This window comes from Nycticebus coucang, chromosome 15 (assembly GCF_027406575.1).
Source record: "Nycticebus coucang isolate mNycCou1 chromosome 15, mNycCou1.pri, whole genome shotgun sequence".
Lineage (NCBI taxonomy): Eukaryota > Metazoa > Chordata > Mammalia > Primates > Lorisidae > Nycticebus > Nycticebus coucang.
In genome coordinates this window covers 37,796,437-37,821,148 of record NC_069794.1, presented here as the reverse complement: position 1 = coordinate 37,821,148, position 24,712 = coordinate 37,796,437, and the positions used below count along the sequence as shown (strand labels likewise).

General features: G+C 37.9%; 1 protein-coding gene across 3 annotated transcripts in view; it reads left to right on the top strand.

Moving 5' to 3' along the window:
- Window positions 1-24,712, top strand: part of PIBF1 (progesterone immunomodulatory binding factor 1) — a 272,823-nt gene that overhangs the window by 143,302 nt on the left and 104,809 nt on the right. For all 3 annotated transcript variants that reach the window (XM_053563838.1, XM_053563840.1, XM_053563839.1), the window contains one exon: window positions 8,435-8,525. In XM_053563838.1, coding sequence (XP_053419813.1) covers window positions 8,435-8,525 — 91 coding nt within the window. The remainder of the gene's footprint in view (window positions 1-8,434; window positions 8,526-24,712) is intronic.

Genomic DNA, 24,712 nt, shown 5'->3' with positions numbered 1-24,712 from the left:
ATATCTGGCTGATCTATTTTTTACTTTTTTGCAAAGACAGGGGTCTCACTATGTTACCTAGGCTGATCTGGGCACAAAATCTGGGATTACAGGCGTGAGCCACCCCACCTGGCCCCAGCAATAGGAAATTAATACATCAGAATATATAAAGAACTCATATAACTCAAGGATGAAAAGAAAATAGTCCTATTTAAAATATGACCAAAGATTTGAGCAGACACTTTAGGAAGTTATGTGAAGATATGTGAATGGCCAGAAGTTCAATGAAAGTATTCAGTGTTATTAGTCCTAATGGAAGTGTAGATTAAAACCCCAGTGACATTTTGGAAGCCCAAGGCATGAGGATCACTTGTGGCCAGGGATTTGAGACCAGCCTAGGCAATATGGAGACTCCATTTCTACAAAAAATAAAAATATTACATGGGCATATTTGCTCAGGCCTGTAGTTCTAACTACTGGAGAAGCTGAGGCAGGATTGCTTGAACCAGGAGTTTGAGGCTACAGTGAGCTATGATTTATTTTTTAAATATGAAATGTCTGATTTTTTGTTTATTTGTTTTTTATTAAGTCATTTGTACATAGATCATAAATACATTTATGCCATTATGGGATTTGATGTGTTGATTATTTGTACAAATTGGAGTGCTTACAACCTACTAATCAACATAGCTTTCACCTCATTTACCCAGTTATATGGAGCACAATGCAAGTACAAGTTGAATCTATCAGGTGCAGTGAGCTATGATGATGCCATTGTACTCCAGCTTGGCCAGTAGAGTGAGACCCTGTCTTAAAAGAAAACAGCTTAATGGGATACCATAACACACCCACCAGAGTGACTAAAATTAGAAAGACTGGCTATACCGGATGTTGGTGCAAATGTAAAAGCAACTAGCCATTTCATAGAAGATAATCAAACAGCCTTATCAATCATCTAGCAGTTCCATTCCATTTACTTACCTAAGAGAAAAGAAAGCATTTGCACATTAAAATATTTCTACTAGAGGGGCAACGCCTGTGACTCAAAGGAGTAGGACTCAGGCCCCATATGCCGGAGGTGGCGGGCAAACCCAGCCCAGGCCAAAAACTGCAAAAAATAAAAAAAATTAAAACAAATTTCTACTAGAATGTTCACGGAAGCTTTGTTTGTAATAGGAAAAACTGGCAATAACCCAGGTGTTTATCTTATAAGAAAATGGTTAAACAAACCATCATATGTTCATACAGTAGAAAACTACTTTACAAAAAAAGGAACAATTGACTAAACAACAAGGATGAATTTGAAAAACATCATACTTGGAGGTTGCTGTGAGCTGTGTGATGCCACGGCACTCTACCGAGGGCCATAAAGTAAGACTCTGTCTCTACAAAAAAAAAAAAAAGAAAAACATCATACTTAGTATAAGAAGCCTTTCCCTAAAAGGCTTTCTATGACCAGCCTGAGCAAGAGTGAAACCCCATCTTTACTAAAAATAGAAAAACTAGCCAGACATTGTGGCAGGCACCTGTAGTCCCAGCTACTTGGGAGGCTGAGAGAAGTGGATAGTTTGAGCTTACTGTGAGCTCTGACCCCAGGGCTCTCTATCCAGGACCCAGGGGGACAAAAAAAAAAAAAGCTTCTACTATACAATTAAATTTACATAAAGTTCTATCAGATGAGTGGTTGTCTGTAAGGGTGGTTGTCACCAAGAATTAACTGGAGAAATATACATAAGGAAACTTTCTAGGTTGTAAGAAGTTCTATATATCTTGATAAGGTTTGTGTTCCCCACTGTGTGTACATTGCAAAACTTTTATACATTTCAAAACTTACTGAATGGTAGACTTTGAGATTTTAACTTTTGCCATATGTAAATTTTATTTTTTAAAAAAGAACTGATTATAAATACTGACCTACAATTGATGATCTGCATATTGAACTATTGAAGGGTAAAATGTAAAGATATCTGCAGCTTTCTTTGAAATGCATAAAAAAATAAGATGGATGCATGGGTAGTTATAGGAATGGGTAGATGTGAGGTAAATACAGAACGGTGTTTTAAAAAAAAAATCTAGATATTGGGTGTATGGGTATATACAGTAAAATTCTTTCATTGTTTCCACATGTATATGGTTTTTCTTTGAGACAGGGTCTCACTGTTGCCCCAGGCTAGAATACTGTGGCATCATAGCTTACAGCAATCTCAAACTCCTCAGCTCAAGCAATCTACCCGCCTCACCTTCCCAGAGTGCTAGGATTATAGGGGTGAGCCTCTGCACTCAGCCTAAATATTTCAAAAAAAATAAAAACATTTTTGCTATACTCTAAACCAGATGAAACCATCTTCACATAAAATATATTTACTTGTACTGGACAATCAATAACTAGTTCCTCTCTATTAGTTAACGTTGGAAATTAGAATATCCTATCCTTGTTTAATGAATACTTAGTGATTAACCAAAATTTCAAAGATGTAAATACAAATTTACTTTTAATGCTATAGTGTGTACAATTTTCAAAAATTTACCATCTAATTCTTCTAATTCCAGCTGATGTGAAGATGCTTAGGCTTCATTTATTGAATATGCAACCATAGCAAATTATAATATGTCCTATTTACACTTGAATTTCTATAATCAAATTAGTATATTATTTGGATATTTGAGGAGTTTGGTTTTCAAAGATCCCATTAAGTTGTAGAAAGTACAAGTAGTACTTAAAAGCTAAATAAATTCAAAAACCTTTTTTTAGAACCGGATTTCTAGTTGTTAAATTCAGGCACCTGCTACCTATCCTCATCCCACTGGTAATTTCTCTAGGCATGTCACATTTCTCAAAACTCTCTTTACTTCTTTAATCACCTGCCTTGCTGCTTCTCCATCACTTTTGTTATCTCTTCTTCTCCCTAGCTTTACTATTACGCTGTTTCCCCGAAAATAAGACAGTGTCATATTTCAAGGTGTGCTCCCAAAGATGCACTAGGTCTTATTTTCAGGGGACGTCTTATCGTTCCTGTAAGTAGGTCTTATTTTCGGGGAAATGGGGTATCTAACTTGACTATGGTTCCCCATGGTTTTTTCTCTTATCCTTTTTAATTCTTGCTTACTTACCTACTTTCTGGTTAATCTTATCCCTTTCCACAATTTCAATTACAGTCTATAGTCTAGGAATTCCCACAGGTCTGGGCAGAGTCATGGGAAATTTAACATTATTCGCATTTCCACTTCCTCTCCAAAACTTACTAATTTTCCTGTACAGTTGCTCTCTGTAGCCTTAGGCTCTGCATCCCCAGATTTAATCAACTGAAAATTGAAAATATTCAGGAAAAAATAGAAATAACAATATAATAACGAATAATACACATTTTTAAAACAAAATAGTATAACTATTTACATAGTATTGCATTGTATTAGGTGTTATAAGTAATCTTGAGATGATTTAAAGCATTGGAGAAGATATGCATAGGTTATATACAATTATCACATCATTTTACATAAGGAACTTGAATATCTGTAGATTTTGGTATCTGTGGGGGTCCTAGAACCAATTCTCCATGAATACCTAGGAGCAATGGTAGTCTTAATCTCTTAATAAAGTTCAAGTTTTATCTAATTATCATAGGGAGCTTTTGTCAACATTGATTCTTTATTCTATCCACAGTGCCTCATCTCACCCCTACACCTGCTCAATTGTCTGGAATCCAGGTTCCTTTCTCCCTTGCTGTTGTGTACTATCTCTCAACTGGATTATTGCTATAACTTTCTAGGAATTCTCTATGCAATGTAGACTAAGCCATCCTTTTTCCTATCATTAGAATCTTTTTTCCTGTAATATCAACATCAACAATAATCCATTGGTCATGTCACCTTCCTTTATTAATCTCTATTAGTTTCATATTGACTGTAAAGTAAAATTCAAACTTTTTAGCCCAGCAAACTTTAGTTCCATTCACTATTGTAACTGAACATACCTTCTACAACCACTGTTCTCCAAACCAATATACCACTTTTCTCATAAATAGTAAAACTTCACATATCTTATAAGTTTATGTCTCAGGCAGTACCCTCTTGCACCTTCTGTTAGAAAGTCAATCTCCACATACCTTCCTTTTGCCTCTTCGCCTGAGAAATAATGGCACTCAGATATAGTTGCTCTATACCAGTGTTTTTCAACCTTTTTTATCTCACGGCACACTTAAACCTATTAGTTAAACTTCCATGGCATACTTAAATTATGTTGATCAAAACAAGTAAAAAAAGGAATTTATTTACTGTGCTTTGAACTTCCTTCAAAAATAATTTAATTAATAATCTTTACAAATTTCTGTAGCACACCTAAAATCTTCTCATGACACACCAGTTGAAAATCACTGCTCTATACCCTGCTCTGCTTCTAAGGCACGTTGTTCACATGTCCATAGTAGCAGTTACTGTGTTAAGTGGTACATCATGTCTATAATTAAATCCCTCTAGGGTAGTTACTTTACGAGTTATTAATCCATTGAATATTAAATTCAGATTTAGCATGTCCATCAGTATCTAACTGAACAGTTGCTGAGATGTTAACTACATGTACCACTCTTTTTTCTGTATTTAGAACTAGTATTTAAGAGAAACAAGTCAAATATATATGTAAATGTTAGCTGCAGTTCTGGTAGAGCTGAATTGGAGACTCTTCTGAAATCTAGATTTATCTGATAGCTGATAACAGCATGTATCATCTCTTCCATATGTCTTTCATGATTCATAATCCTACCTCTGAAAAGCTGATCCCAGTTCACGATAAAAATGGGGGCAAAATTAAAGGAAAAAGGTTATGAATATTTCTAAAATCTTTACTGCAGAAGAACCAATCACTGAATGTGTGCATATTATGTTGATAGGAATGTAATTAGTCAAGCTTCATTTATGGGTATAAAATACATGGCTTTTTTTAAGGGCGGCGCCTGTGGCTCAAGGAGTAGGGTGCCAGTCCCATATGGTGGAGGTGGCGGGTTCAAACCCAGCCCCGGCCAAAAATCACAAAAAAAAAGAAAGAAAAATACATGGCTTTTTAAAATCTGAAATAGCCCTGAAAGTAAGTTTCTCTTTTTAACACTAAGTAATGGTTGCCAAAAAACAATTGGCTGCTTTAATTTGAGCTACTAAAACTTTAGTTTTTATGGCCTTTGATGAAATATCTGGTTTTGTTTTTGTTTTTGAGACAGTCTCACTTTGTAATCCTCGGTAGAGTTCTGTGGCATCATAGCTCACAGCAGCCTCAAATTCTTTTTTTTTTTTTTTTTTTTTTGTAGAGACAGAGTCTCACTTTACTGCCCTCGGTAGAGTGCCGTGGCATCACACGGCTCACAGCAACCTCCAGCTCTTGGGCTTATTTGATTCTCTTGCCTCAGCCTCCCGAGCAGCTGGACTACAGGCACCCGCCACAATGCCCGGCTATTTTTTTGTTGTTGCAGTTTGGCCGGGGCTGGGTTTGAACCCACCACCCTCGGCATATGGGGCTGGCACCCTACTCACTGAGCCACAGGCGCTGCCCCAGCCTCAAATTCTTGGGCTTAAGTGATCTTTAGATAGCTTTAGACTCCAGAGTAGCTGGGAATACAGGCGCCCGCTACAATGCCCAGCTATTTTTTATTTCTTTTTTTTTTTTTTTGAGACGGGGTCTTGCTCTCACTCGGGTTGGTCTTGAACTCCTGAGCTCAAGCAATCTGCCTGCCTTGGCCTCCCATAGTGCTAGGATTAATGAAATATCTTTTAATTCCAATTTGCAGTAAAATGTCATTACACGTGACTTATTAGTTAATCTATTAATTAAAATTCTTTTTGGAAAGTGGTGTGAATTTAGAAGTAAATTATTTTCTCTGAATTTATTTAGAATTAAAAATAATAAAGCTTTTATTATATGCATAGGACTGTGCATTTCCTTTACAGTTAGCCTACATAGTGCGTAATTTTATTGTAAGTTAAAATAAAGTTATTCTGATAAAATAATAAATATCTGTCATGGTTAAAAATAGTCATCTCTTTTATCAAGAAGAGAATTGATGAAATTGATATGTTATTATTTGTCATCTGACATAGCATACGAGGTTAGACAATGAAGTTGTCGAACTCATCTTAGAAAATATGCTACCTACCTCATTGCTGATTATCACTATGGTCACCTTCAGAGTACTTCCCTTGGGAACCTATGCACCAATTCCAGTGCCTAGTCCACCCTTCAAAGTACTTTTATAGGATGAGTTCACAAACTTAATTGTCAGGCTATGGACAGTGGCAGCTCTGATGGCCATTCCAGAAAAAGAGCTCCAAAATTACTTTGAAGAGTGGACTAGGCACAGGCATTAGTGCGCAGCTTCCCAAGGGGAGTATTTTGAAGGTGACCATAGTGATATTCAACAATGAGATATGTGGCACTTTTTCTAGGATGAGTTTGTCAACTTAATTGTCCAACTTCAATATTTCATCAAAAAGCCTTTGAGTCTGGTGCCTCAACATTACTATATACCCAGCCAGTTTGTGGGACCCTCTTGAGCTGCCCCTGTCAGTCGCAGGAACTGCAGCAAGAACGTGGCCCACAGCCAGAGGAGGTCTTGAGGCCACCAATCTGGCAGGGCAGAGAAGGCCCACTGTTGAAGCTCCTCCTCCTCTTTCTTCGTTCTCTGCCCCCCATCCTCCTGCCTCCTTCTCCCTGTCCCCTCCTCCAATCACATAGTATTTGTGCATTCATGACTGAATTATTTTACTTAGCATAACATCCTCAACATTATCCATGTTGTAGTATGTGTTAGAACTTCCTTTTAAAGTGAATAGTATTCCCTTAAAAGGATAAACCACATTTTGTTTTTCCATTCACCCACTGTGTTACACTTGGGTTGTTTCCACCTTCTGGCTATTGTGAATTAAGCTATAGTGAATATAGACATACAAAAAAAAAAAAAAGCCTTTGAGTCTTTCAGAATAACACAACATATGTATATTATTGTGCATTTAAACAGGACAACTTAGCATGTCATATGATACAATCCTTTACACCTTTCAAAAATGGATGGAATAAATCCAAGCAAGGATATACTTTAAGAAATAATGTTTCAGGGCTATGGGTAGTGGCTCACGCCTGTAATCTTAGCAAACTGGGAGGCTGATGCAGGTCGATTGCTTGACATCAGGAGTTCAGTCCAGCCTAAGCAAGAGTGAGACCCCATCTCTACTGAAAAAATAAAATAAAATAACTAGTCAGGCATTCTGGCAAGCACCTATAGTCCCAGCTACGTGGGAGGTTGAGGTAAAAGGATTGCTCAAGCAAAAGAATTCAATTTTACATTACTGTAAGCTATGATGCCAGGGCACTCTATGTAGGGCAAGAGAGTGAGACTGTCTCGAAAAAAATAATAAGAATAATTATGTTTCTACCCCTTTAATATTTTAAAATAGAATGAAGTATTAAATAAAATCAAGAGAGAAGTTTATAGAATGTGCTCAGCTAGGAGTGTTTCTTTCTGTTTGGTTTGTTTTTTTTTATTTTGAGACATCACTTTGCAGCCCTAGGTAGAGTATGTGGCATCATAGCTCACAACTTCAAATTCTTGGGCTCAAATGATCCTCTTCCCTCAGCCTCCTGAGTATCTGGGACTACAGATGCACGCCACAATGCCTGGCTATTTTTACAAATGTTTCTTGCTCGGGCTGGTCTCCAATTCCTGAACTCAAGCAATCCACCTGCATTGGCCTCCCAGAGTATAAGGATTACAGGTGTGAGCCACAGTGCCTAGCCACACCAGGAATGTTTCTTGCTTTAGATATCTGGGGGTTTTTTGTATGTTTGTTTCATTTTTTTGAGACAGAGTCTCACAGTGTCACCCTTGGTAGAGTGCTGTGGCATCACAGCTCACAGCAACCTCAAACTCTTGGGCTCAAGCAATTCTCTTGCCTCAGCCTCCCAAGCAGCTGGGACTACAAGCACCTGCCACAATGCCAGGCTGTTTTTAGAGATGAGGTCTCACTCGGGCTCAGGCTGGTCTTAAACTCGTGAGCTCAGGCAATCCACTCTCCTCGGCCTCCCAGAGTGCTGGGATTACAGGCATGAGCCTCTGGGTGGCCCTAATGCCTGGGTTAAAAACATGCATGCTAACAAGCTACTCCTGGACTCTCTTCACATAGCTAGCTTAATGCTATTCAAAATACACAGAGATGTCATTCTGTGCAGGTGTGCTTCCCACATTTTTCTAAAAGTCAGGTGTGTCAGTTGCACATGTGCTAGTGAATGAATAAAAGCCAAGAAAAGGTGGCAGTGAAAGAAAGGAATCTCCTTACAAATGGGCTCTTTGAAATTACACATTAGCCCTTTTTTATGTTCTTATGCTCCCTAATGCATTATTATAACCTCTTTTTTTCACTTTGCCATGTTTTTTAAGGAAACAAGATGTTTCACATTATACATTTTAATATTTTCTAGTTGAAAATGAAGATGAAGCTGAAAGGGTTCTTTTTTCCTATGGGTATGGTGCTAATGTTCCCACAACAGCCAAAAGACGACTAAAACAAAGGTAAAATCAATACATATTTGTTTTACTTATCTACTCAAGCTAAATGTAATTACATTGTGCTTTTTGATAATGTGCTAAGTTGAATGACAAAGTAAAGTAAACCTTTTCTTGGTATGCATAAATATTCAGTTGCTAACAAAATAAAACACTGTAAAGAATAATATTTCATGCATATTTAAATGAGTTTAATGGTCAGTAGAAGTATCCATTAGCATTTTCATAGAATTAGATTTAGTGATAAAGATGCCATTTTCATTCTGTTTTCACATTAATTTCAGATGAGTTACAAATGCTTTGTATCAACAATTTTCAGGTTAAAATTAATTATGCTTCTTTTTCTCTTTCTCCTGTTTTTATTCATCTGCCTACATTCCTTGATATTCACGTTAGAGAGAGTGGTATGGAAATGGCATATACTGAGAGAGGATAGCCAAGAAGGGTGAGGTCTAGAAGAACAGGTCTTCTCAAGGAGACCACAAGGTCATACATGCAGGGTCCTCTCCACGGTGACTCAGCTCTTGGGAATTTGTAAACTTAACTTCCTGAAACTTGCAAATTTCCAAGTTCTGTGCAATCCTATAGTTCTGTAGGGGTGGGAATAGCATCTCCAGCTTGATTCAAACTGGCCAATGAGAAGGGTACCTGTGGGGTGGAACTTTTTGACTGTCAATAAAAAGGGAAAGACCAAGGCAGTCGGGGAGCGTGGCCATTTGGAATTCTTCCATGCCATAAGCTCCCGGCTGGTGAATAAAGCCCTTCCTCTTATAAACGTGGTGTTTGGGTACTCTTTCTCTCCGTTGGGCCTTGTCTTCCTGCAACAATACCAAATATTGTGACTGAAACTATAAAAGGCTTTATGAATACCAAAAAAAAAATTTTGGAAAATTCACTAGTTATCATACGAGATATTATTTAAAAGTACAGTCAGGCTGGGCATGGTGGCTCATGACTATAATCCTAGGTGGGAGGACTGCTTGAGGTCTGGGGTTCAAGACCAGCCTAAGCAAGAGGAAGATCCCATTTCTACAAAATAAAAAAAAATAAAAAAAATAGAAAAATCATCCAGGCATGGTTGTACACACCTGTAGTCCCACCTACTCAGGAGACAGAGGAAGAAGTAGTGCTTGAGCCAAGGAGTTGGAGTTTGCAGTGAGTTTTGAAGATGCTAATGCACTGTAGCCAAGGTGACAGAGCAAGATCCTGTTTCCAAAAAAAGAAAGTTCAGTCGGACTTCCATATATGTGGGTTCTGCATCTGTAGAACCACAGAATAAAAATATTTTTAAAAAGAAATTAATGGATACAACTATCCTGAACATATGTAGATTATTTTCTCTTGTCATTATTCCCTAATTAATATGGTATAACAACTATTCATATAATAGTTATGTTAGGTATATTATAAGTAATATAAAGTACTAGGATCAAGAACTAGAAAATTAAGTTCATTCTCTCTCCCCTCTCTCCCCTCCTCTCTCTTCTCTCTTTCTCTTTCTCTCTCTCTGTCTCTCTCAGTCTCACCTCTCTCCCCCTCTCCCTTTCCTCTCTCTCTCTTTTCTCCCCTCTCTCTCTCCTTTTCTCTCCTCCTCGGTGCTGCTCTGCAGCATCCCTCCCTCGCCAATAAAAACCTTTCGTACAAAAGAAAAAAAAGAAAATTAAGTTCATTAACTCATCCTAGAAAAGTGCTACATACCTCACTGCTGACTGTCACTACAGTCACCTTCGAAGTCCTCCCCGTGGGAAGCCATGCACTGATGCTAACACCTAGTCCACTCTTCAAAGCAATTTGGGAACTCTTTTTCTGGAATGGCCATCAGAGCTATCTTTATATTACTCTTGATGTCCCAAATGTCATCAAAATATCTTCCTTTCAATATTTCCTTTATCTTTGGGAAAGAAAGAAGTCATTGGGGGCCAGATTAGGTGAGTAGGAGTGTGTTCTAATACAGTTATTTGTTTACTGGCTAAAAACCCCCTCACAGACAGTGCAGTGTGAGCTGGTACATTGTCATGATGCAAGAGCTTTGAGTTGTTGGCTAAGATTTTCCTTTTTCTCTACCAATGTTTACTTGGTCTGCTGTGCTTCTCACAGTCAGCCGACAATTTTGGTGCACAATTCATTGAAGTTTGGAATGTTTTTATCAGTTCTGCTTGATGCTGGCCTCCCTGACCTCTCTTGATGAGCGATGCTTTCTCTCCCCTCAGAAAAACATTTAATCCATTTGTATACTGCCATTGTCTTCGTGCATTATCCCCACAAACTTGGACTAATGTGTCTCCAATTTCACTTCAATTCTTGCCAAGTTTAATAAGAAATTTACAGATCTTTGTTGCTGTAATTCAAACTCCAATGTTCTCTCAACGGCACATAAAAACATCCAAAAACAATCATGAACTGGACTCGGCAAGACACTGCCACACATTGGCATGACCACAGCTGTGAGCACTAACATACCAAGACTATGAAACCTTACTAGTAGTTTATACAGTGATTCCAATGTAAGTGCGCAGTGCCAAGTTTGTAGACTTAATTATCAGACCTCGTATGTGGGAGAATGTGCCTAGGATATATGAGGAAACTACATAAATTTTACACAAGGGACTTGAGCATTCAAGGATTTTGATATCATTAAGGTGGTGGTGTAGGGGCAAGGTAGCAGTGTCCTGAAACCAATCCCTCCTAGAAGACAAGGGACAACTAACTGCCTGCTAACAAGAAAGCATACCTATATTAATCAGTTTTCTAGCTGACTTGCCTGGGTTTTTTGTTTGTTTATTTGTTTTTTGAGACAGAGCCTCAAGCTATTGCCCTGGGTAGAGTGCCGTGGCATCATAGCTCACAGCAACCTCAAACTCCTAGGCTCAAGTGAGTCTCCTGTCTCCGCCTCCCAAGTAGCTGGGACTACAGGCACCCGCCACAACACCCGGCTATTCTTTGGTTGCAGCTGTCATTGTTGTTTGGCAGGCCCGGGCTGGATTCGAACCCACCAGCTCAGGTGTCTGTGGCTGGCGCCTTAGCAACTTGAGCCACAGGCGCCGAGCCGACTTGCCTGGTTTTTAAACTAACTCTTCTCTCACACCCAAATTCATCCTATTTTACAAAGCATCTCACTGCCCCCATTCACTACCACATCAAATCTGAATGTTTCTGTCAGAATTCCAAACCTCTCCATAATGTGGCCCTACCTCTCTAGCCTTATATTCCTCTGTACCCAAAATAGGTGTAAATATATGTCTGCCTGTAAACATCTATTTTCCAAACCTCACAGCAGAGCATATCTCTTACCTCATTAGCTGTTATTTCCTGTGTAATTTCTCCAACTAGATGAAAAATTCATCAAGGTCAGCAACTACATCTTTTTTTTTTTGAGACAGAGCCTCAAGCTGTTGCCCTGGGTAGAGTGCGGTGGCATCACAACTCACAGCAACCTTCCACTCCTGGGCTCAAGCGATTCTCTTGCCTCAGCCTCCCAAGTAGCTGGGACTACAGGCACCTGCCACAACACCCAGCTATTTCTTGTTTGCAGCCACCATTGTTGTTTAGCGGGCCCAGGCTGGATTTGAACTCACCAGCTCAGTTGTATGTGGCTGGCACCTTAGCCACTTGAGCCACAGGTGCTGAGCCTCAGCAACTACATCTTATTCTTGTTTATTCTCCACTGTTTCTACCTAGCTCTGTGCATGATTCTTAGTAGAATTGTTTTTTCAACTGAGTATTTAGGAAATCAAAGCTGCTTGTTCCTATTTGAATTGATTTAGACATTTAGAGACATTACACATCAAGTAAGAAAAGCATTCCATCTTAACTCCAGTACTTCTGTAGTTACTTTGAAGGATGAAAGAATAACATGTTTTTATGATATACGATAATTAGCTACTTTATAGGAAATAAGAAAAGGATGCTTAGGACTGGTTACTAGTTAAAGTAAATATACGCCCAATTTAGATCAAGGCTAGATGAAAGTATTATTCTATCACTGGACTGGTTAATTTTCTCTGGTGAAAACTCAGGTATTTTAAATTATATATTATTTGGGAAATTAGCTGTAGTTCTGTCTTATTTCCAGTCCCTCAAAAAGTCACTATGGGTAACCTAGAATATTTTGTAACTTTCAAGATACCTGTTTTTGAGTCTAAAGTGGGAGGGAGGAATAGAAACATATCTGATTAAGAGACTTTTTTGTCAATGATGAATGTTAGGTAAAATACTTAAAATTGAAGCTGAATGGGAAAAGTCCATTCTCTTCTCTATTTTAGCATCTAAACTCTTCAAAAGAATCTTTGTTATTAGAAAAAAAGAAAAGAATTTTTATAAGCTTGCTTTCTTTAGCCCCAAATTCTGAGTTCCTCTGAAATTGAAAGCAGTTATTACTATTACATCTTACCATTTTTTAAATAATATTTTTAAAACAAAGATTTTTAATATTTAGACTCAAGATTTAAGGAACTACACTGATTCATATTCCAAATAATCTTAACTGTCCAAATATCTCTAAAGATTCTATCACTGAGCTATCTGTGTGCCTTGAACAAGAGCCTAATGGGCACACTATTAATATCTCCTGCCAGCTGGTGCCAGGCATTCTTCTCATGGTGAGCCAGAGGGTTATTTTGAGGAAGTGCTTCTCCGGTCATCTAAACTGAGTGAAGGGAAAGTGAATCTAGATATCCAAAGAAGACATGCATGCATTTCTTTACCTATTCATTCAACAACTTTCATTGAGCGCCTACTGCATACACACAACTGGTAGCTCAAAAAAAGTTCAGTTTAGGATCTGACACATTTTTGAAGTTTGAAAAGTCCACATTTGATTTCTCTATCAGTATTTGTAAAGAAGGCAACGGCTTTTACTCTCTCTGAGATTAAAAACAAAAACAATATAGCCTTTGAGAGAATCTATATTTAATTCTTTACATTTGAGGTTGAAGCAATGGAGCCTGGCACAGTGGTGTGCACCTGTAATCTCATCTACAAGAGAGGCTAAGACAGGAGGATCACTTGAGCCCACAAGTTTGAGGCTATAGCACACTATGTTCATGTGAATAGGCTGTAGTTCAAGCTGACCAACATTGCGAGACTGCATCTCTTTATTTGTTTTTTGTTGTTTTGTTTGTTTGTTTTGTTTTGGGATTCATTGAGTGTAACCAAAAAATTAGGTTACACTTACTGTGATGGTTAGGTAAAGTCCCGCTTATAATTGTGTCTCACCCCCAAGAGGTGTGCCATACACCATGACCCTCATCTCCCTCCCTCTTCCTCTCTCCCATCCCTCATTCCCCTACTCCCCACCTTGTATTAGATCATGTACTGCCTTCATATTAGAATTGAGTACATTGGATTCTTTTTTTTTTTTTTTTTGAGACAGAGCCTCAAGCTGTCCCCTACCTCACAAATACAAAGTTAATTTGTAATTTTTTTTTTTTTTTTTGAGACAGAGTCTCAAGCTGTCACCCTGAACAGAGTGCATGGCGTCACAGCTCACAGCAACCTCCAACTCCTGGGCTTAAGCGATTCTCTTGCCTCAGTGTCCCAAGTAGCTGGGACTACAGGCACCTGCCACAATGCCCAGGAATTTTTTGGTTGTAGTTGTCATTGTTGTTTGGCGGGCCCAGTACATTGGATTCTTGCTTCTCCATTGTTGTGATGCTTTACTAAGCAAAATGTGTTCCAATTCGATCCAGGTTAATACAAAAGACGTAAAGTCTACATCCTTTTTAGTAGCTAAATAGTATCCCATGATATACGTATACCACAGCTTGTTAATCCATTCCTGGATTGGTGAGTTTTTGTTTTTGTTTTTTTAAGGCAGAGTCTCACTTTGCCACTCTGGGCTTGAGTGTCATGATGTCATCATAGCTCACAGCAACCTCAAACTCTTGGGCTCAAGCAATCCTTCTCCCTTAGCTTCCTGAGTAGCTGGGACTACAGGAACTCGCCACAACACTTGGCTGGGGTTTTTCTATTTTTGGTAGAGACAGGGTCTCACTCTTGCAAAGGCTGGTCTCAAACTCCTGAGTTCACTCAATCCACCCACCTCAGCTTCTCAGAGCACTAGGATAACGGGCATGAGCCACCGCACCCAGCCATGAGACTGTATCTTCTTAAAAAAAGAAAAAGAAAAAAAATTAAAGAAAGCTAAGATGAGTTATAAAAGAATTGAGGAGAGTAAATGTAATATTTGCCAAATGAAGTTTTCATTGTACAATAGCTTATACCAAAATATATTAAAATTTCAAAAGAACACAATAGATTCCATTCACACTAAATTTGGTTTTAAATCACATGTATTCAGTAACCAGAATTTGATATTTTAGAGTAACACTTAATTGGAAGGAGGTTTCTGATTATAAAATATTGTTTATTTTGTAAAATCAGGAAAATTACTGGTAATTCTACCATCCAAAAGAACTAAGCACAAATTTAAATAGATATGTATTTTCTTATTTATTTAGGATATTGTTGGGTGTGACTTAGTTGTTTAACTTTTTATCATAGAATTCCATCTTGAGCATTTTCTTATGTCACTGAATATTCTTTAGCTTCAGAAAGATCAATTATGATGATTATCCAAAATTTGTAATTTATACGATTTCTGTTTCGGAGTAACATACGTTAGTAAATTTTATACCCAGTGAATTCATCAGTTGCCTATTTCTGCCCAAGACAGATTATAAAATTAAAATGATAAAATGGATATGATGTTAACTACATAGTGCCTACTAGAGAGATGTTCAGTAAATTCTAATGTGTTGTTAAAGGAAATTACATAGCAAATTTTAGAGGAAGATCCAGAGTTCCCAAACCTTTGAATAGGCATAATTTGAGTTTTCTTTAAAACAACTTTGTTGGGCAATGCCTGTGGTTCAAAGGAGTAGGGCGCTGGCCCCATATACCAGAGGTGGCGGGTTCAAATGGGGCCCCGGCCAAAAACTGCAAAAGAAAAAAAAAAACAATAAGTAAAACTTTGTTTTCAGGTTTTAAATAAGCCTATTGAAATAACTAGTAAAGATACCAACTAGACATGAAAGTACTTTTGAGGGCGGCTCCTGTGGCTCAGTGGATAGGGCACCAGCCCCATATACCAAGGGTGGCAGGTTCAAACCTGGCACCAGCCAGCTAAAATAGCAGTGACAACTGCAATAAAAAATAGCCGGGCCTTGTGGTGGGTGCCTGTATTCCCAGCTACTCAGGAGGCTGAGGCAAGAGAATCACCTAAGCCCAAGAGTTGGAGGTTGCTGTGAGCTGTGACACTACGGCACTCTACCAAGGGTAACAAAGTGAGACTCTGTCTCAAAAAAAAAAAAGAAAGAAAGAAAGTAGTTTTGAGATTCATTTTCTTTGATATCAGTCAGTTTCTTAAGACACAATACTACATATAATGCCAATTTTCTATAAAGTAGTAATGTAAATAGGTTTTCGATCATGAAAAATAGGAAATAGGTCTCTTAAACACGTTGTAGAGTTACCTTTTGAAGTTTCATAGAGGTATGAAAATAAATGAATGTTGTGTTACATGTAGACTCTCTCCAGGATTAACTGAATGTTGTGTTACATGTAGACTCTCTCCAGGATTAACTGAATGTTGTGTTACATGTAGACTCTCTCCAGGATTAACTGAATGTTGTGTTACATGTAGACTGTCTCCAGGATTAACTGAATGTTGTGTTACATGTAGACTCTCTCCAGGATACAATTGTGGGAAGTCAAAAGGGCTTATACAATTAAAGTAGATTAAAATAAAATTGGCTCCTCTTAACTTGATTAAACTTAAAAATCTGAAGTGATGTTTTTGTTTCAGTTGCAATTATTTTGAAAATAGCAACAAGATTTTCTGGTTGCATGTTTTGGTGGTGCTCTTTATCCTGCCACTCTACATGGGTGTCACTAACGTGGTCACAGTGTGCGCCTCTGTTTCTTCTGGCTGATCTGAATGTGGAGACTTTCTGAAAGTTTATAAACCTTTCAAACTGTAAGATTTAGTACATACTATAGGCCTTTTGTTCTAGTTCTATAAAGAGCTTTAAGTTGAAATTTATAAAGTGTACCCAGGTTCATAATAAAGGAAAAATTAAAGCAAAGGAAACTAGCAAAATTTTGGCATAATGATAATTTGTTTTCTTCTATTTTAATTCTTATGTATATGAAATTCTTATTTTTGTTCTTAAATTGTTTTTATTTCATTTGGGTTAGTTTTCAAAGGAATAATCCTTTGAAAGGTACTACTGTTCATTCATGATCAGTGTGAAAGTATAAAGCTATAGAAAAAGCTGGAGAAAGTCTGTTATAAGTACAGACAATTAGCATGAGACCACTATTTAGTCCGCAGTCATTTCCAACAGCGCAGGTTAATATAAGGACCAACTTGAAGCTTTTTGAAACTGGTATTCTTCTGGCATGTACACCCTTCTTTACAACTATTTTTTTACAGTGCTAATAGAGAAAAAACTCCGAGCTGCCGAAAGTGAGATCAAAAAGGCCAAATGTTGTTTCAAACCAGTAACTAATAAGCATGCCTCACCTAACCTTGTTTATTTGTTTATTATCAAAATAGTAGAACTATACCCATACCGAAGAACTCATGGCAGGGCATCAGTACTCAGTTGTGTGCAGACATCTCTGGTATAAATACCACTCTGCTATGTCCACACTGGTTGGGCTAATACTGTTAGAAAATTATATGTAGTAAGCCAAAGTACTGACTGCCATTGACAGAGCAAAGACAAAAGATCTTTATTGGATTCAAGATCTGCTGAGAGAGCTACTACTTTACCAGGTATCAGATGAAATTTTAGTGTAATGTTCATACAAAAAACTATACACCTATGGTGTTAGTTCCTAGTTGATATAGAACTTATCTTGATATAAGCAAAAATCACATGGCAATTTATATAATTACAAATAAGTATTGGGTGTTGTACAGATAGCTTGTAAAAACATTGCTGTCCTGATAAATTCAGTACATCCTATACCCAAAAAAATACCTCTAATAGGAGTTATTTTCCCTGTCTCCATGGTTACTTTTTTTAAAAAACTTGAAAAAGACTTGTTTTTGTTGCATGTTCATTGTATTAGGGAGACATAAATTCAGCTGTAGTTGAGCAATTCTGTATTTATCTTACTTTGAATTTTGGTTAAATTAAACACCTCTCCTTTTTTCCTACTTCTAATATTCCATATTTCTAAAAGGATCTGCCTCCAGCACCAAATCACTCGCCAAAGCAATAGGACATATTTAAAGATTTAGAAGGTTGAAATATAGAAGAGGTGAACTGGTACTCGTGCCATTTGCCTTCTTCACTTCTTAAACTTGTCTGTTGCTGAGTCAATGTTTAGATGCTGAACGTTAGTTGTATTTTAACAATGAGGTGCTGCAACTTTGGAAAATTCACTTACAACCAATCAAGAAGCATTTCTTAAGTGCCCACTGATCAGCTCTACTGTTAGACACCACAAGGAATAAGACCTCTGTCATTTGTGATTTGCATCTGTGAAAGGAGAAAAGTTAACACACATGAAAGAACATCAAGAAATAGCCTAAAATCTATATTTAGTACTGTATTTTGCTAGCCTGTGTGAGTCACAGAAATAGAGATCAGTGACGGTTGGCATAGTCAGAAATGGAGGAAGTAGAACTTGTAGAGAACCTTTAAGGAAGTGTTGGGCTCATAGCATTGGAAAAACTAGTTTTCAAACTGGAGGATAACTGAGTACAGTGGAAAGAATATATAAAACTTGAGGGGGACATTAAGTAAGATAGACATTAATGGAAAATAAGGTTGGTACTGGTGAGAGTATAGAGGTCCTTGATCTTTTTAAATAATTTAGGGGTTGAGTAGAATTAATTATTTAGGTAAGATTTGAAGTGTGTAGGAAAAGGACACAGTTGTCAGTTAATTAAATAAGAAATAGAAATTTCTGACAAACATATGAGAAGATGTTTAACGTCACAAAGAAATGTAATTTAAAACAGAATTCTGTTGATTTTCAATCAGGTTAGCAAAACTTTTAAAGATGGGCAATATACAGTGTTGATTAGGATATGAAGAAACAGGTCTTTTATAAAATTCATTTAGCCTGACGCAGTGGCGCGCACCTGTAGTCCCAGCTACTTGGGAAACTGAGACAGGAGGATCTCTTGAGTCCAGGAGTTCTGGGCTGTAGTGTGCTATGCCGATCAGGTGTGCACGCTGAGTTCAGCATCGATATAGTGACCTCCCGGGAGAAGGGGGCCACCAGGTTGCCTAAGGAATGGTGAACTGGCCTACATTGGAAACGGAGCAGGTCAAAGCTCCCATGCTAATCAATAGTGGGAGCGCGCCTATCCCACCCTGAATAGGCACTGCACTCCAGCCTGGGCAACATAGCGAGACCCTGTCTCAAAAAAAAATAATAAAATAAAATAGTTTATTTACTCAATAATCATTTTCTAAACACCTCTGTACCATGTGTTACTTAAAGGTACATTAGAACACAAATAGTGGGGCGGCAACTGTGGCTCAAAGGTGTAGGGCACCAGCCCCATATGCAGAGGTGGTGGGTTCAAATCCAGCACTGGCCAAAAAACATAAAACAACAGAACACAAATAGAAATTCCTGTTGTTGAGAATTTTTCATCTTCGTTCATAAGAATTTAAATTTGTACAAAAGATGTCTGAAAAATTATAATTTCAATACTTGCTCAGGAAATCACAGTCATTTCAATACTTGCTCAGGAAATCACAGTTCAAAGAGTGCAAAGATGTATGTATATAATAATTTAGAGCTTTCTATGGACAAGGCACTGTTGTGAATGCTCTTATGGAGTTATTTGTCATTAAGAGTTTTTAATATCTTCTGGACTCAAGTCTTTAATCATTGAGTAAATAAACTTTATAAAAGACCTTCTATTTCTTAAAATCCTAAGATTTTGATATAGTCCAATTTATCTAATTTTTCTTTTATTGCTTTGCTTTGGTGCCAAATCTGAGAATTCTTTGCCAAATCCAAGTTTGCAGAAATTTATTCACATTTTCTTGTTCTGTCTTGTTCTGTCACCCAGGCTGTAGTGCAGTGGCATGATCACAGCCTACTGCAACATCCAATTCCTGGGTACAAGGATCCTCCTGGCCCAGCCTCCCTAGCAGCTAGACTATAAGCATGTACCACCACCACAGCCAGCTAATCTTTTAATTTCTTTTGTAGAGCTAGAGTCTCACTGTGTTGCCAAGGCTGGTGTCAAACTCCTGTCGTGTCTGGCCTCTCAAAGTGCTGGGATCACAGGTGCGAGCCACCACGCCCAGCCTTGTTTCTGTTATTTCTATGAGGAATATGTTCTACTGTCCTTACAACTGACTTAGAAGTAAATTTGTTAAGCATGATACCTTTATATTGGAGACCAGTTGTACCTCATTGTCTTCCACATTATAACATTATGCACCACAAATGACATCAGCTTTCATACTAATACTCACAGTCCTTCCTGTGAGCATCAGTCCCTAGGAAGATTTTCTCAATAAAATTCTACTGTAAGCTAGTAATGAAAGCACTGTAGAGTATATTTATCAGCAAGTAAAAGTACCTTCCTTCTTTATAGCAATTCACAATCTTAAAGATTTGGAAACAACCCAAATGCCTATCAACCCGTGGATGGATTAATAAACTGTGGGTAGTGTATGCACACACACACCCTTGTATAGTGTTAAGCCATAAAAAAGATGGAGACTTTACATCTTTTATATTTACTTCAATAGAGTTAAAGAACATTCTCCTTAGTAAAATATCTCAAGAATGGAAAAGCAAGAACCTTGTGCATGTAATACTATTTTGAAACTAGCAGATGAACAACTACAGACCCACATAGGACAAAAACAATTAAATTCAAGTAGAGGCAAAGGGAAGGAGGATACTTGGTAAGCTCCCACCTAACAGGTAAATGTAGGAGTATATGGCACACCTCCTGAGTGAAGCACTGAGCTACAACTTCATGCTGCCCAACAAATGTAAACAATGTAACCTAATCATATGTACTCATATTAATCCAAAATTTTAAAAATTAGGTACCTTCCTTCTATTTAGAATTGATTTTCCTCACTCAGAATCCCCTAATCAAAATCAGGGAAATTCTTCTTAGAAGCAAATAGTTCTGGTGTTAAAGCTTAACCACTAACATACCAAGAATCTTTTGAATTTGTCTTTTATGACATAGGATAGTTTTATTGGTAAGTAGTGTCACCATATCTGCATGAGAGCATTCTGCAACTCCTAAACAAAACAAAAAGCATCCAAACCAAATGAACAATTTAATATTGTTAATTTGATGTCCTCAAGTTAGTCTCTACAGAATGTTGGTAGTATGTAACTTCTGTATCTCGTTACGTTCTTGCATAACTTTGTTTTCCCTTCTGTACCATTTGTAACATTATTTCTGTGTAATTGCATTTCATTGTGCTTATTGTCCAGTACTGAGTATTACACACATATGATCTATATTTTCAAGATACTTTCACTGAGAAATTATCATGTTAGGAGAACTAAAGCTAAGTTCTGGGGAAAGAAAAGATGAAAAAACTTACACTTACCATTAGATGAGGGGGAGAAAAAAATTAAAATATGAATAAAGATAGCTCCACATTTTTTAAAACCTAATTTCTGAGCTAATGATATAAAATACTGATGTTTGCAAATATTTAATAAACTTGACAGATTTAAAATGTAGGTATCATACAAAATAAACATGAAGAATTATTTGTAAAGATCTTGATATTTTAGGGTTATACTAGAAATACTCAGGTAGGCTCAGTGCCTGTGGCTCAAGCGACTAAGGAGCCAGCCACATACACCTGTGTATAATCCAGCCTGGGCCTGCCAAACAACACTGACGGCTGCAACCAAAAAATAGCTGGGCTTTGTGGCAGGCACCTGTAGTCCCACCTACTTGGGAGGTGGAGGCAGGAGACTTGCTTGAGCCCAAGAGTTGGAGGTTGCTGTGAGCTGTGATGCAACGGCACTCTACCCAGAGCTACAGCTTGAGGCTCTGTCTCAAAAAATAAAAAGGAAAAGAAATACTGAGTATATTTATAATGGGAAGTGAAAAACACAGCCAGCACGACTCAACCCAAATAAGACATCCCCCAGACACATCATAATCAATTTCACTAAAGTTAATATGAAGGAGAACATTCTGAAAGCAGCCAGAAGAAAGAAAACCATTACCTACAAGGGGAAGAATATTAGAATAACTGCAGATCTCTCTGCTGAAACCTTTCAAGCTAGAAGAGGATGGTCATCAACTTTTAATCTCCTCAACAAAATAACTTTCAACCCAGGATCCTGTACCCAGCTAAACTGAGTTTCATGTATGACGGAGAAATTAAATACTTCAATGACATTCACATGTTGAAGAAATTTGCCATAACTAAATTAGCTCTCCAGGATATTTTCAGACCTATCCTCCATAAAGACCAGCGTAATCCTCCACCACAAAAGTAAACCCACCTAGAAAATTCAAAAAATCCTTAATGAATACTACAAGAAACTCTATTCTCAGAAATATAAAAATATGAAAATATGAAAGAAATCGACCAATACCTGGAAGTACGCCACCTATCAAGACTTAGCCAGAATGAAGTGTAAATGTTGAACAGGCCTATATCAAGTTCTGAAATAGCATCAACTATACAAAATCTCCCTAAAAAGAAAAGCCCAGGACTAGATGGCTTTATGTCAGAATTCTTTAAAGAAGAACTAGTACCTATATTACTAAACCTCTTCCAAAATATAGAAAAAGAAGGAATATTACCCAACACATTCTACGAAGCAAACATCACCTTGATCCCCAAACCAGGGAAAGACCCAACAAGAAAAGAAAATTATAAACCAATATCACTAATGAATATTGATGCTAAAATACTCAATAAGATCCTAACAAACAAAATCCAACAACACATCAAAAAAATTATACACCATGACCAAGTGGGGTTTACCCCAGGGTCTCAAGGCTGGCTCAGTATATGTAAATCTATAAATGTAATTTAGCACATAAACAAACTAAAAAATAAGGACCATCTGATTCTTTTAGTTGATGCAGAAAAAGCTTTTGATAATATCCAGCATCCCTTCATGATCACAACACTTAAGAAAATTGGTATAGAAGGGACATTTCTTAAACTGATAGAGGCCATCTATGGCAAACCCACAGCCAATATCGTATTGAATGGGGTTAAATTGAAATCATTTCGACTTAGATCAGGAACAGGCAAGGTTGCCCATTGTCTCCATTGCTCTTTAACATTGTAATGGAAGTTTTAGCCATTGCAATTAGGGAAGAAAAGGCGATCAAGGGTATCCACATAGGGTCAGAAGAGATCAAACTTTCACTCTTCACAGATGATATGATCGTATATCTGGAAAACACTAGGGACTCTACTACAAAACTTTTAGAAGTGATCAAGGAATACAGCAATGTCTCAGGCTACAAAATCAACACCCATAAATCTGTAGCCTTTATATATACCAACAATAACCAAGCCAAAAAAGCAGTCAAGGACTCTATTCCTTTCACAGTAGTGCCAAAGAAGATGAAATATTTGGGAGTATACCTAACAAAGGATGTGAAAGATCTCTACAAAGAGAACTATGAAACTTTCAGAAAAGAAATAGCTGAAGATGTTAACAAATGGAAAAACATACCATACTCATGGCTGGGAAGAATCAATATTATTAAAATGTCTATACTACCCAAAGCAATATATAATTTTAATGCAATTCCTATTAAAGCTCCATTGTCATATTTTATTTTATTTTTTGTGTGTGTGTGGTTTTTGGCTGGGGCTGGGTTTGAACCCACCACCTCCGGCATATGGGACCGGCGCCCTACACCTTGAGCCACAGGCGCCACCCTCCATTGTCATATTTTAAAGATCTCAAAAAAATAATACTTTGTTTTATACGGAATCAGAAAAAAACCTCGAACAGCCAAAACATTATTCAGCACTAAAAACACAGCAGGAGGAATCATGCTACCAGACCTGAGACTGCACTATAAATCGATAGTGATCAAAACACAGCATGGTACTGGCACAAAAACAGAGAAGTAGATGTCTGGAACAGAATAGAGAACCAAGAGATGAATCCAACTACTTACCGTTATTTGATCTTTGACAAGCCAATTAAAAACATTGAGTGGGGAAAAGATTCCCTATTTAACAAATGGTGCTGGGTGAACTGGCTGGCGACCGGTAGAAGATTGGAACTGGACCCACACCTTTCACCATTAACTAAGATAGACTCTCACTGGATAAAAGATTGAAACTTAAGACATGAAACTATAAAAATACTTGAAGAAAGTGCAGGGAAAACTCTTTTGTTTGTAGAGACAGAGTCTCACTGTACCGCCCTCGGGTAGAGTGCCGTGGCGTCACACGGCTCATAGCAACCTCTAACTCTTGGGCTTACGCAATTCTCTTGCCTCCGCCTCCCGAGCAGCTGGGACTACAGGCACCCGCCACAACGCCCGGCTATTTTTGTTGCAGTTTGGCCAGGGCTGGGTTTGAACCCACCACCCTCGGCATATGGGGCCGGTGCCCTACTTACTGAGCCACAGGTGCTGCCCGGTAAGTTTAAATTTTTTTTTTTTTTTTTTTTGCAGTTTTTGGCCAGGGCTGGGTTTGAACTTGCCACCTCTAGTATATGGGGCCATTACCCTACTCCTTTGAGCCACAGGAGCCACCCAGGGAAAACTCTTGAAGGAATTGGCCTGGGTGAATATTTTGTGAGGAGGACTCCCCAGGCAATTGAAGCAGTATCAAAAATACAGTACTGGGACCTGATCAAACTAAAAAGCTTCTACACAGCCAAGAACATAGTAAGTAAAGCAAGCAGACAACCCTCAGAATGGGAGAAAATATTTGCAGGTTATACCTCCGATAAAGGTCTAATAACCAGAATCCACAGAGAACTCAAACGTATTAACAAGAAAAGAACATGTGTGGGCGGCACCTGTGGCTCAAGGAGTAGGGCGCTGGTCCCATATGCCGGAGGTGGTAGGTTCAAACGCAGCCCCGGCCAAAAAAACAAAAAAAAAGAAAAGAACATGTGATCCCATCTCAGGGTGGGCAAGGGACTTGAAGAGAAACTTCTCTAAAGAAGACCGACGCAAGATCTACAAACACATGAAAGAAAGCTCATCATCCTTAATCATCAGAGAAATG